At 41.5% G+C, this 13,309-nt stretch overlaps 1 protein-coding gene across 2 annotated transcripts in view; it reads right to left on the bottom strand.

Annotated features, from left to right (window-relative positions):
• The window catches only part of LRRC36 (leucine rich repeat containing 36), a 43,172-nt gene extending 29,863 nt beyond the window's left edge, over positions 1–13,309 (bottom strand). For both annotated transcript variants that reach the window (XM_058674827.1, XM_012926657.2), the window contains exons 1-4: positions 13,194–13,309; positions 6,403–6,530; positions 3,253–3,445; positions 2,369–2,465 (exon numbers count right to left, since the gene is read on the bottom strand). In XM_058674827.1, the coding sequence (XP_058530810.1) occupies positions 2,369–2,465; positions 3,253–3,445; positions 6,403–6,530; positions 13,194–13,263 (488 nt within the window). In that variant the 5' untranslated portion in view covers positions 13,264–13,309. The remainder of the gene's footprint in view (positions 1–2,368; positions 2,466–3,252; positions 3,446–6,402; positions 6,531–13,193) is intronic.

Genomic DNA, 13,309 nt, shown 5'->3' on the forward strand with positions numbered 1-13,309 from the left:
TGATAGCCTAGCAGCTAAAATTCTCACCTTGAGTGAACCAGGATCCCATTTGGGAACCAGTTCATGCCCTGGCTGCTCCACTTCCCTTCCAGTTCCCAGTTTGTGCCCTGGGAAAGCAGTAGAGGATGGTCCAAAACCTTGGGAGCCTGAGCCCACATGAGAATCCCAGGAGAAAATCCTGGCTTCAAATCTCAGTTCTGCCCTTGCAGCCAATTGTTAGATGAATCAGAGATGGACAATCTCTCTCTGTGTCTCTTCTTCTCTCTGTAGAACTGACTTTTTAATAAAATAATAAGTAAATATTTAAAAAAAGAATGTCACATATTTGTATTTGACTAAGGTAGGTACCTTGAGAAGAACAGGAAACTCTGGAAGCTGACTTTGTACCAGGTTCTTACATTTATCATTTTGTTTACATATAAAATCCCCCCATTAGCTATTATCTTCACTTTATAAGTAGGGAAACCGGGACTCAGATTTAAAAATAACTTCACCCAAGGATGGACATCGTGGCGTAGCAGGTTAAGGCCCTGTTAGGGATGCCTGCATCCAGTCAGGTTGCGAAAATTGAGTCCTTCCTGTTAATGTGTCTGGGAGGCAGTAGGGATGGCACTTTTGATCCTGCTGCCAACATTGGTTACCTGGATGGATTTTCTGGATCCTGGATTTGCCCTGGCCCAGACCTACCTGTTGTCAGCATCTGGGGAATGGGATGCCAACAAAAGCTCTCCTCCCTTTCCTTCTCCCCATTTCCTCACCTGTTCCCCCCTCCTTCCCTTCTACCCCTCTCTCTGACACTCTGCCCTTCAAATAAATCTTCTTAAAAAAATGAAACACTTAATTCTAAAGATATAGCAAAACTAGAAGAGCATTTACCATAATATAGTTATTGTTTACTCATGGATTATAAAATTATGATTTATTTTATTCCTGTATAGTTCCCTACATTTTCTAAATTTCTGACAATAAGCCTATATTATTCGTCATTAAAAAAAATACTAATAGGTACATCTGTTTGTGTCTATAGTATGCAGGTATCTAGAAGGATTACACCAAACATTCTAAGTAGTTAATTCTTTGTAGTGGGATTTGGAGTGATTTTTTTTTAACATTTCTCAGTGTGATTATCTGTGTTATTATCTTTTTAAGAGGAAGAAAATGCAATTGTCCTCTAGTCTTTTTATTTTTTAAGATTTATTCATTTGAACAGCAAAGTGACAGTGGAGGGGAGAGACAGAGATAAAGAGAGAGAGGTCTTTCCATCCACTGGTTCACTCCCACAACTGCCTGTGCTGATCCAGGACAAGGTTAGGAGCTGGGAGCTTCTTCTGAATCTCCCACATGGGTGCAGGGATCCAGTCCTCCACTGTTTTCCTAGGTGAATTCACGGGGAGCTGGACAGAAAATGGAACAGTTGGGACTTGAACTGGTACCCATATGGGTTACCAGTGAAGGCAATGCAGTTAGTATAAACCACTACACCATAATGCTGACCTCCTCAAATCTTTCTGTTGCTGTTAATGTTTGTTTATTTTCATCTACTTGGAAGAACCACAGAGAAGGGGCTTCCTTCTGTTAGCTCACTCCTCAAATGCATCTGATAGGCATGGCTGGGCTAAGAGAACCCAGGAGCCTGGAACTCCATGTGGGTCTCCACGTGGGTGGTAAAGGCCCAAGCAATGGAATCATCATCACCTTTATCAGAAGTGGAAAAGCAGGGAGTCACGCTGGCACTCTGACATGGAATGTGGGCGTACAAATCAGTGGTTTAATCTCTTGAGCCACAACCCCAACCTCTCTATGATTTAAGTTGTAATGGGCCTCTACTTTTCAAAAATAATAAAACTGCTTTTTAAAAGCAGAGTTTGGGGTACAAAATACGCTACCTCTTTTCAGTAAGATTTTAGAAACAAGAAAGGAGAAAAAAAAAAAAAACTTTAGAGCCTCAAGATCTGTTAAATTTCCATTGATAGAGACATGCTTCCTAACCTTCTAAAACCTTGTCCAGGGTAATGTCATCTACCCAAGTCAATAGGAGACGACCATGTACTGACTGGTAACTAACAAGAAAGGTTTGTCAGCATGTACAGGGTCAGATCATCTCCTAGCAGCTCTAGCCACAAGCCTTTGGAGGCTTTACAGCAACTATACCCAGAGCAGAGCCAATACTTCCAGAAAGCAGAACAGGGGCCCACCTAGGGCCAGTTTCTCAACCCAGAGGAAAATCTGGGGTGCACAATTAGTACAACCATGCTTGACCCAGGGGGATTCTTAGAGCCTTCTGCTGCAAGCTGAAGAGTGGTAAGCAGGGAGTCACCATGGGCTGTGTTAAGAACCAAACAAAAAGAGGATGTGAAAGTTGTCTTACCTTTTTTCCACCTCTAACAGAAAATTCTCACTGTTGCCCAACTGACTGAAATGCAGCTTAGCAGCTTTTCTCTCACTTTCACGGACAGTTCGGTCATCTGGAGGCAAAATTAGTGGTCTGAGCATGCGCCTTTTTGGAAGTGGCTCAGAAAAAGATATTTACAGAGGAAAAGAATTAGGGAGCAGTCTGTGGGTGTCAGAGAGAGGTCACCAAATCATGCCATTGTGTTGTCCCTCGAGCCAGTGGTAACTCCGGGAGACTAAGGGATGTTGTAGCAACCACCACCACACAGGTGTGATTACCCCTTTCAGGAAAGCAGAGCTTGGACAGCCAACCACCCAAAGGACCTAGCAAGAGGGTTGGCAGTAACACAGCTCAACTACTTTCCCCATGATGAGTTTCCAAGGACTCTGCAATGAAATTTCATATCAGCAAGAAATGTATGCTCAGCAATAAAATGATAAGGAACTGGAAGCCAGTTCATTGGAAGAAACATTTCTTGTTCTTAGTCTACTAAAAAACCCCCACCCCTGTTCCCCAGAGAGCTACTGTATTATTTTCCTATCATTAACACAGTGGGCAAGGCTGAGGCACCTGGAAAAAAACATGCCTCAATCTGGAACTTCTGCACTGAAGAGGAAGTGGTGGTGAAACCATCAGCTGAAGAAAACTAAAGCTGGAAGTAACTGATAAAATCGTAGGTTGTCATTCAGTAAACAATAAAGGAACTGGTCATACATCCTGCCAACACACAAGAGTTACATAAATATTGACTAATAAACAAAGAGATCCTGAAAGTGCACACTCCGGACCAACACCCAAAGGTTAAGAGGCGGACTGTTCTAAAGGAAGATTCCGGTAGGGCAAGGAAAAGGGGATCTCACCCAGTTTCTCCAGTGTTTGCAGCGTGTACACAGCAAAGAGCCTATAATCTGTGTCTTTTCTTACGACGGGATTGAGTCTCAAATCTAGTTCCTTAAGGAAGGGTAAAGGCTGAAGGCGCGATACCTCCACTAATGAAGGAATGTTGTTATAATATAAATTGAGGTCTTGGAGTGAACATAAATACTGGATGCCCTGCAAGGAAAAGACCACATAATGAAACTGCATGTCGGTGAGGACTCATTCCTATGCATGTTACCTTATTCACCGAAGAATGACCTAGTTTCCCTGCAGTTGCTTGTGAATAACAGTGCCACAACCTGTGGGCACTGGGGGGGGGGGGTCTTAGATATTAAATAGTTTGCATATTCCATTCACTTCTACAAAACCCGACAGTCAAGTATCAGCAGTTGGCTATTTCTGTTGGCTCCCCTGTCATTCTCCCAATCCAATCCTTCCCTGTGGGAATGAAGCTGCTTCTGCCTCTCTCCCACTTAACCACTCTCTCAATTCCCTAAGGATCTCAATTTATAAAAAGCAAGACATTATGACTAATAGCTAGTTCTAGGGGAGGACACAATTGGAAAAAAACAAGTGTGTTTGTGTGTGTGTGTGTGTGTGTGTGTGTGTGTTTTGGGGGTGGGCAGAAAGGATATCCTCATATCTTAATGCCTCACTTACAAAGTCAATGATTTATTTAGGGAAATAAAACATCACCAAGTTCGCCTCCTCGGACCGGTTGGGGATCCCTTTGTCCTTGTTTTTCCTTTGCAGAGTCACTGCCATCATGCAAGCTCCCCATGCTTGCTAGAAATGTTCTTCCCTGCTTAATTTTCTCTATTTGTGGGTTTAGTGGCATAGTGAGGAAAGCCATTGCTCATGAAGCCAGCCAGACTTATGGAAGCTACTTCATGTCCTGGCTGCTCCACTTGTGACCCAGCTCCTTGCCAATGGCCTTGGAGAAGCAGCAGAAGATGGCTCACATATCTGGGCCCCTGCCGCCCATATGGGAGGCCCAGACAAAGCTACTGGTTTTGGCTGGCCATTGTGGCCATGGGGGGAGTAAAACAACAGATGGAAGGTCTTTTTTTCTCTCTGTCTCTCCTCTCTTTGTAACTGACTTTATTTTTCTTTCTTTTTGAAGATTTTAAAACATATATGTATTTATTTCTTATTGGAAAGGTAGATTTACGGAGAAGTTAATACAGAAAGATCTTCCATTAGTTGGTTCACTCTCCAAATGGACACAACAGCCAGAGGTGAGTAGATCTGAATCCAGGCACCAGGAGTTTCTTCTGGGTCTCCCAAATGGACTCAGGGATTCAAGGCTCTTGACCATCCTCCACTGCTTTCCCAGGGCACAAGCAGCAGCTAGATGAAAAGTGGAGCACCCGGGACACAAACCGATGCTCATTTGGGATCCTGGTGCATGCAAGATGAGAATTTAGCCACTGAGCTATTGTGCGGGACCCTGTGACTGACTTTCAAAATTAGTAAATTTCTAAAAAAGAAAACAAGAACTATGTCATTGAGGATTATTTCAGGAAGATGAAATTATTTTCTATCATGTATTTATAAGATAATGTTATTCTCTTATTTAAAATTACTATTTTCTCATTGCAAGAGTTTAGAAAAACTCAAAGAAATGTATATAAAACATTCCTAAATAGAATCTCATTTATATTTTGCTATCTTTCTTCTGGTTTTCATTTTTTCAAAAGCCATTAATTTCCATATTATTAAAGGATCAGAGGTTAGAAATAATTATTGGGATTTTTTATCTTTCTCTAAAATACACCATTGGGTTGCCTTTAATTTATCTTATAACGCAGCTCAAGTAATGTTTAAATGTCTGTCAGTGTAAAAATCACGGAAACAACTTTTGTCCTCCTTTCATTTTCACCAATTGGCATGAATCCAAGCATTCCTAAAGTTTACATGAGAAATAATTGACAAAATGTTCTTGTTCTGGAAAAATTAGGCAAAATGAATCTGATGTCTAGAAATGAACATGTAGAGATAAACATAAATGCCAAAAAGTATAGAAAAATTAAAGTTTGCTGAGCACTTCATCTGCTAAACACCATGTCTTATGTCAAATCTGATTACATTAATTAGGTTACTCTTCACAACAATCTTTTACTCAATTTACAGAAATGGGAAAACAAATTATAGCAATGTCCACTTCATTTTTTTTTATCCTGAAAAGTAACAAACACATACACATATGAAAAGAGGAGACCTAGGCAAACTAATACTTCCTGAACCTGAGGAGCCAAATACAGAATCTAAAGAACTAGCTCAACTTGGAGCTGTGGCTTGTAGTGTTTTAGCTGGAAGTTTAATCTTGCTTGGGCTTCTTTTGGCGGGGGGCGGGGGGAGCTCTTGGACCTTGAGATTGGGTCAAGACAGCCTAGGACATTGCTAACTGATCCTGGGTTGCAGCAAAGTGTATCTGTCAGTCATCTTTGATCTCCCAAAGTAGGGCACGGACACTTTGAGGAACAGAAATGGGGACACATGAAGTAACACCCTTTGGGGTCCTCCATGAAAGAGACAAAGGCCTTCTCTGATTGGCCTCCTGTTTGCTGGCCCTTGCACACTGTGCAAGCTGCTTCCTCCCACTTTCCGGCCCTGCCCTGGTGCCACCATCCCCTGACTGGGACATTTTTCTTTTTAGACAGTCACTTCCTCCAGCTCCTAAAAGAAACCCACAGTTACAGCGCAGGCTAGTCCTTCTTCATGGGTGTTCTGGGGGACGCCATCATTGCAAGGCCTGGGATATGTCCTCACTCCCCACCCAGACCTCCTAACTCGGGCCGCCTCTTAGGGTAGGGACCACAAATCTGTGCTTTCACAAGAACTCATGATTTTTGAACACACACAGAGGAAAGTTTTTACTATTGCCCTAGGCAATGACAGCTTTCCATGTGATATTTTTCCATGGGTGCAGGAAGACTTTTGCCTGATATTTTATAATAAATAATTTTAAACAGAGCAAAGCTGAAAGGTTTTGATAAGTAATAAATTTAATTATGAAGCACTGTAAAGGAAGACTCACTATACCCCCAGGCGAATATTGTTTTCTATCTCATTTTTCTAACAAAAAATAAATTGGGCTGTCCTGACTGATCATAAAATATAGAATTTACCTTTAGGCTAGTGATCAAATTCCTTGATAAATCTAAGGATCTGAGATTTTTAAAGTTTCTGAAGGCATCACCGATGGAATGGATTTTTCCAGCATAAGATCCCTGTAATGAAAGAGACTCCACCAGTTCTGAAAAGAGATCATCAGTAGATACATTACAATCTCTGCTTGGATACACAGCAGATTGTCCATGAAAGTCACTCTTCCTTCCCCCATATCTCCTTTGTAAAGGCTTTTTTCTAAAAGCAGCAATTTGTTCTATTATCCTGATAGCAAACCTTAGTTTTGTAGAATCCTTCAGTTTCACTAATTATCTGAAGAATATAGTAAAAGTTTCTGAAAGTTCTTAAGACATCATTCAAAAAAAATTCAGCAATATCACTGCTAGGGTTTATTTTTACAGATAATATTTATACCATTTTCCTGGGATGTATACTGTTATAGGGCAAGGATGTCAATTTCAGAAAGATTATAAGGTGGAAAAAAAGGTTACAATCATCAAAATGCACATCAGTAGAAGAAAAGAAATAGCCTAAAGATACAAGAGTATGTACTGGATCTCTGAGCATTGATTTCCTTATCTGTAAAATACAGATAATAACAGTACTTAACTCAAGGTGCTATAATGATTGAGTTAAAATGCATTAAAAAATCAGGATAGTATTTGACACATGCTGAGTTAACACTGTTAACTGCTGTTATGTAAGCATTAAAAAGAATGTGGGAGATTTGTAGATATTCAATAGAAAAATTTCCAAGATAGTATGATAGAAATACACACAGATGGTATATAACTGTAAAAAGAAAAATAAGTACATACATGTGTATGAAAGTGGAAAGAGAGTAAATATCTCATAGCACTGAAACAAAGAGAATTTGAAAATTCCCATTAGGAACTTAGTGGCAAGCATGGTGAATCAAACAGCATAGTACACAAAACTGGAGGGAGGATCTGTAGGATGCGGTTTGCAGGTGAGTGGCAGGGACTGCCTCAAGTCTGGGCCCTATAAATCCTTCAGAGTTACAAACTGAAATCCTGTTGGAGACAAGGTGGTAGAGTCCACACAAAATGCAACAAAGACAGTAATGCAAGTGGAGAGGAAAGCAGGTGGCAGACTTCAGGCAGCTGTCCTATCTGTTAGTATTTGTGAACACGAAAGAGAAGGGAGCTCCAGAACCTTAAAAATAGAAAAACAAGTGATCCCTCATTAGGAAAATGCAAGCCAAAAGCACAAAACCACTCCATGCGTACCGCCAAGGCTATAATAAGAATAATCTTAAAGCAAGGGGGAAGTTTTGCATCGGTGAGAAGGTTGAGAAATTGGAATCCCCTTGTGTCGCTGGAGAGAATGTCGACTGCTATGAAAAACAGCCTGGCAGTTCTTCAGTAAGCTAAATATAGAATTACCAGATGACCCAGCAATTCTACTTCCAGGAGTAAAGCCAAAAGAATGGAAAACAAATGCTCAAGCAAAAATTTATAAACAAATGTTTATACTACCATAAATCACAACATCCAAAGAAGAAACAAATGTCTATCAATAGATGAGTGGATGAGCAAGATGTAAGTATATACTCAAGATAGAATGTTATTCAGCCATGAAAAGGAAGGATTATAGGGAAAGGCAAAAACCCAGAGTAGCCAACATAATGATGAAGAAGAAAGTCTTAGGGGGTGCTCCTGCTCAACCTCAACTTGCATCACTGAGCTTCAGGAATCAAGACAATGTGATGATGGGGAAAAATGGCAACAAATAGATTAATTGAAAACACTAGAGACTGGAAGTAGGTCCCCACCAACAAAGTCCATTGATCTTCAATGAGAGAGCAAAGGTGAATCCAAGGAAAAAGGATAGTTCTTCAATAAGTTGTTCTAAAATAACTGGATTTCTATACACATACACATTAGAGGTGTGTGAATCATATGGATGGAAGATGTGTCTCCGTCTTTCCCTCTCATTCTAAGTAAAGGGCTTGGCAGTGTGGCCTAGTGGCTAAGGTCCTCGCCTTGATCCCATATGGCCGCTGGTTCTAATCCCGGCAGCTCCACTTCCTCTCTATCTCTCCTCCTCTCAGTACATCTGACTTTGTAATAAAAAAAATAAAAATAAATCTTAAAAAAAAAAGATTTAAAAAAATAAAAATAAAAATGAGCGAAAGATCTGAACAGACACCTCACCAATAAAAGACAAACACATGGCAAACATGAAAAAAGCCCAAGTTTGTTAAGTCATTAGGAAATTAGAAATTAAACTAATAAGGTATCACTACACAGTAATTAGAATGGTTAAAATCTGAAACAGTGACAATGTTAAATTGGGAGGATATGGGGCATCAGACTCTCTAATCTAATGCTAGCGAGAATGCAAAACAGCTCCACTACCTTAGAGGACACTTCGGCGGATTCTTCAAATGTCCAGCATATATTACTAGTTGGTTTGGTACTCGTGTCCCTTGGTATTTATAAAAGTGACTTGAGACTTTATGTCCATACAAAGACATACTTGCAAATATTTACAGTAATTTTATTTATGATTGCCAAAAGTTACGATCCAGTTCCCTGTTGATGGGTCTGGGAAACCAGAAGAAAGGACACCCATATGGGAGACCCTGATGGAATTTTAGGCTTTTGGCTTTGGCCTGGCTTGTGGCCATTTGGATGGAGAGTGAACTAGCAGATTTAAATTCTCTCTAACTCTGCCTTTCAAGTAAATAAACCTATTTTAAAAACACATATGTGGGGCCCGGCAGCGTGGCCTAGTGGCTAAAGTCCTTGCCTTGAAAGCCCCGGGATCCCATATGGGCGCCAGTTCTAATCCTGGCGGCTCCACTTCCCATCCACCTCCCTGCTTGTGGCCTGGGAAAGCCGTTGAGGACGGCCCATAGCTTTGGGACCCTGCACCCGCGTGGGAGACCCGGAAGAGGTTCCTGGTTCCCGGCATTGGATTGGCGTGCACCGGCCCGTTGCGGCTCACTTGGGGAGTGAAACATCGGATGGAAGATCTTCCTCTCTGTCTCTCCTCCTCTCTGTATATCCGGCTTTCCAATAATAATAAAATCTTTAAAAAAAAACCACATATGTGAATTATGTAAAAATACTACATGTATTTCAAAATATTTCCTGCTGAAATAAACTCATACTTTTAATTTCGCTTTTCCCTGAACTTCCTGATGTACACTCATAGGATGGTTTCACATTCTGAAAAAGGCAACAGTAAAAAGATCAGTGGCTGCTTGGGGGTTAGGATGAGAGGAATGAAGACATGGGACACTGAAGATTTTTAGGACAGTGTCTAAATTGTCTATTTGATGCAATGATGGCGGACTCAGCACCTACATTTGTTAGAATCCATTGACCTGCACAGTACAATGAGTAAACCCTAAAACAAACTAAGGGCTCCAGTTAATGTAGCAATATTGAATCATCAAGCACAGCAAAAGTACCATGCTATTACAATGTATCAACAATAGAGGAAGGTGTGGGTAGCGATAAGGAGAAGATGTGAGGGAGGGAAAAAGGATATATGGGAACTCTGTGCTTTATGTTCAAGTTTTCTGTAGACCTAAAACCTTTTTTAAAAAACCTTAAAAAATCTTTTTTTTTTAAGGAATAAAGTATTGGTTGTTCAACCGCAAATCACAACATCACCATCTTGCTGACCACCTGTCATTCCTAGCTATAGTTTAGAAGGTAGCAGGGCCCTTTCAGATAGAGTAGGACAATCCAGGTAGCAGCCTAAGAGACCAGCAAAGAAATGTGACATAAGCGTCAGATCCCTGGCTCCCCTTGGATTTATGAAAGCATGAAATCTTGAGCTGGCTGCAGCTGTACCCACACTCCCTGCTGTCCAGGGCAGAAATCCTGCATCTGAGTTGCCCTAGTAAACTCTCATCTTCTTATATGGGCCTTACTTCTACACAGAATGGGTTCCTGCTCAGTTCAGAGGGCTTTCCAGGTCCCACCCTGCTGACACTATGTTCAAAATGGATACATTTTGAAACATGATGGAGAAGGCAGATGGACAAGGACTGAAACTATGATTTTCCGTACATGAACTATCCAGAAGAGGCAAAGCCACAGAGACAGAAAACAGTTCAGTGCTTGCCAGGGGTGAGGGGGCGTGGGAAATGAAGGGTGACTGGCTAATGTTTAGTTTTGGAACTAAACAGTAGTGATGATTGCACAACACTGGGGATGTGCTAAGTGACTCTGAATCATATACTTTTAATGGGTGATTTTTAGAGTATGTGAATTATCTTTATTTTAAAAATGCAACATATCTTTCAAACATGGAGGACAATGTGTTGTTGGTTCTGTGGTATGAAAGCCTGTTACCAAGTGACAAAAGCTAATGACAGTTACATTTCCTTTCTCATGTCTTTTACTGTTGTCTATTTTGAGGAGGGGACATTGTAACATTTATTTTTTTAAACGTTTGTTTATTTGAAAGACAGTGTGTCAGAGAGGGTGGGGAAGGGCGTTCATCAACCTGCCTTCTCCTGGTTTCCTAAATGCCTACAATAGCCAGGGCTGGCCCAGGTTGAACTGGGAGCAGGAATTCCTCAGGAGCCCAAGCACCTCAGCCATTCTCTACTGCTTCTCCGGGAGCCCAGGAGTAGAAAACGGGATCAGAAGCAGAAACAGGACTTGATCCCAAGCACTCTAATCTGGGATGTAACCTGCCCAAGAAGTAGCTTAACATGCTGTACCACAGCACTCCTTCCTGTAGTATTTTTAAAGGGAAACAGAATTAACATTCAGATGATAAATGGCCACAAGGACAGATAAGTGGCTGTGCATTTGGTTTCAGTGTTTATAAAGAATGAAGACAGATCAGAGGATAAATCAAACTTTGCACATCACAGGTGTTAAGAACAAGACAATGATTTTCCAATTTTTATAGATAAGGTTAAAAAATCCCAAATAGAAAAAACTTTTGTTTTATTCATGAAAATAAGCACTCTCTCTATACCAGTTACAATTCATTTGAAAGTTGAATTAATGACCTCTAATACAGCTGGTTTATCATGACAATGAAAGTTGGAAATAATTATAATATCTACATGAAAAAAAAGCCCTCAGGAGTTAACTTACAAGAGCTCCCAGTAGTTAAAGTTGAAATCAGTTAGGCATTCACAATGATTATAAATGTAATGGAATAGAACACATGAGACATGTGTAAATCAATGAATTCACATGAGTAATCAAAGTGGGAAAACAAAACAACCCTCCCTGGTCATCTTTGAGGGAGGCTAAGAAAACAAGTGGCTATCTGCAAAAATGGCAAATAAAGTGAAAAAAAAGTTAGGCTTTTATACTGTGTCCTTCACAAACCGTGTCTAAGGATAACAACCAAATAGTTGTTGCTAGTAACTTTCTACACATAGAAGTACTACAGCTAATGAAAAAGAAAGCAATGATTAGAAAAGTACTATCTTGTACAATCTCTTTAACAGTGTATGTACAAAAAAGTACAGTCTCTTAAATAGTGTATACAGGTGATTTATTCAATGGCTATTACAAAAGAAAGAACATGAGGTTTACATACTTCCTAGCAGGAGAGGTAAAAGGGAGGAATGGGGCTGACTTTACCCAGTATCACAACATGCTGTCATGCCACAGTCATGACAAAAATGTCAGATCGGTACAGGAAGACAAATAGAAAACTAAAATGGAGTTGGATATTAGTATTAAAAATACCTATACAGTGATATCACATATCATGGACAAAGGTGAACTACAGATACATTAAAGGTGAAAAGCAGAACTGCAGAATTTCTAGGAAAACAAATTGGGAAAAGGAAAGAGAGAACTCAGTGGACAGGATGAAAGTTCTCTGCCAACTTACAGATGCATGCATCCTGTCATTACCTTTAGTCAGCTCTGGGTAGGGGCATGTTACACAGAGGAAACATTAGTAATTAGTACCCTGATTATCAAACTGGTACTAGAGGATACAAGAGAGGTCTTGTTTGTCATGCTTGGGGCACAGACCCTGAAACCTAAATCCTGGGTTATTGAGCCCTGGCTGTGTCATTTGGTCAGCTGTATCATTTTGGTCTCCATTTGATCTTGCTAATCTGTAAAATGGTGTCAATATCTGTCTAATAGGCTTGTTATGGGGAGGAAATAATGCCGGAGAAAGCACGGCAGTAACGAAAGGGACAGTAAGCAACAAATTAGCAACTTTTCCCTATGTTGCTAACTTTCCCCACATGTTTACTCTTGGACTTTCAAAGGGCAGGTTCATCTGCCAGAGCCAGGGGGTGAAGTAGGGTCTGCAGGCACTCTTTTAGCTCCGGGTCACCTCCAGGGTGAAATTAGGACTTGGGACACTAGCAATTACTACTTCCACATTAGCCCTCAACCCCTTAGAAAAGAAGCCAACCATCTAGATGGGTCAAAGACATGGTCAAGTTCTTGATGTGGCAGCTGGATTATAACAAGTGTCCTTTCCCACTTCCTCCAACCAGGAAAAGCGCTCCTGAGGAGGTAGCTTCTGGAACTGCCACCATCAACGCCCTTGGGCCTCAACTCCTCCTGTGTCCCCACTCATATAGTGGCCCTGCCCTCCCCCTATTACCTGTGGCAGCCTCCCCAGACCTCTCCTGGCCCAGACTCCCGTTACTTCAGTTCCTCCGCCTTCTCCTCTAGTGGCACCTCTGCGGCCTCAGTTTCTCCCTCCTTGGCCACACCGTTCTCCCCCTCCCCAGGACCGCACCTCCGCGGGTCCTCCACCTCCACCTCTCACCCCAAGCTCCCTGCCCGGAGCCCTCCCTGCCTGGCCCTACCCGTCTGCTCCAGGCTCAGCGCCCCCAGGCGGCGGATGCCCTCCTCGTCCAGATCCCACTGCTCCGCCATCCCCGCCCGCCGCTCACCGCCCCTGTCGCCCAAGCCCCGCCCTCGG

This window comes from Ochotona princeps, chromosome 16, assembly GCF_030435755.1.
Source record: "Ochotona princeps isolate mOchPri1 chromosome 16, mOchPri1.hap1, whole genome shotgun sequence".
NCBI lineage: Eukaryota > Metazoa > Chordata > Mammalia > Lagomorpha > Ochotonidae > Ochotona > Ochotona princeps.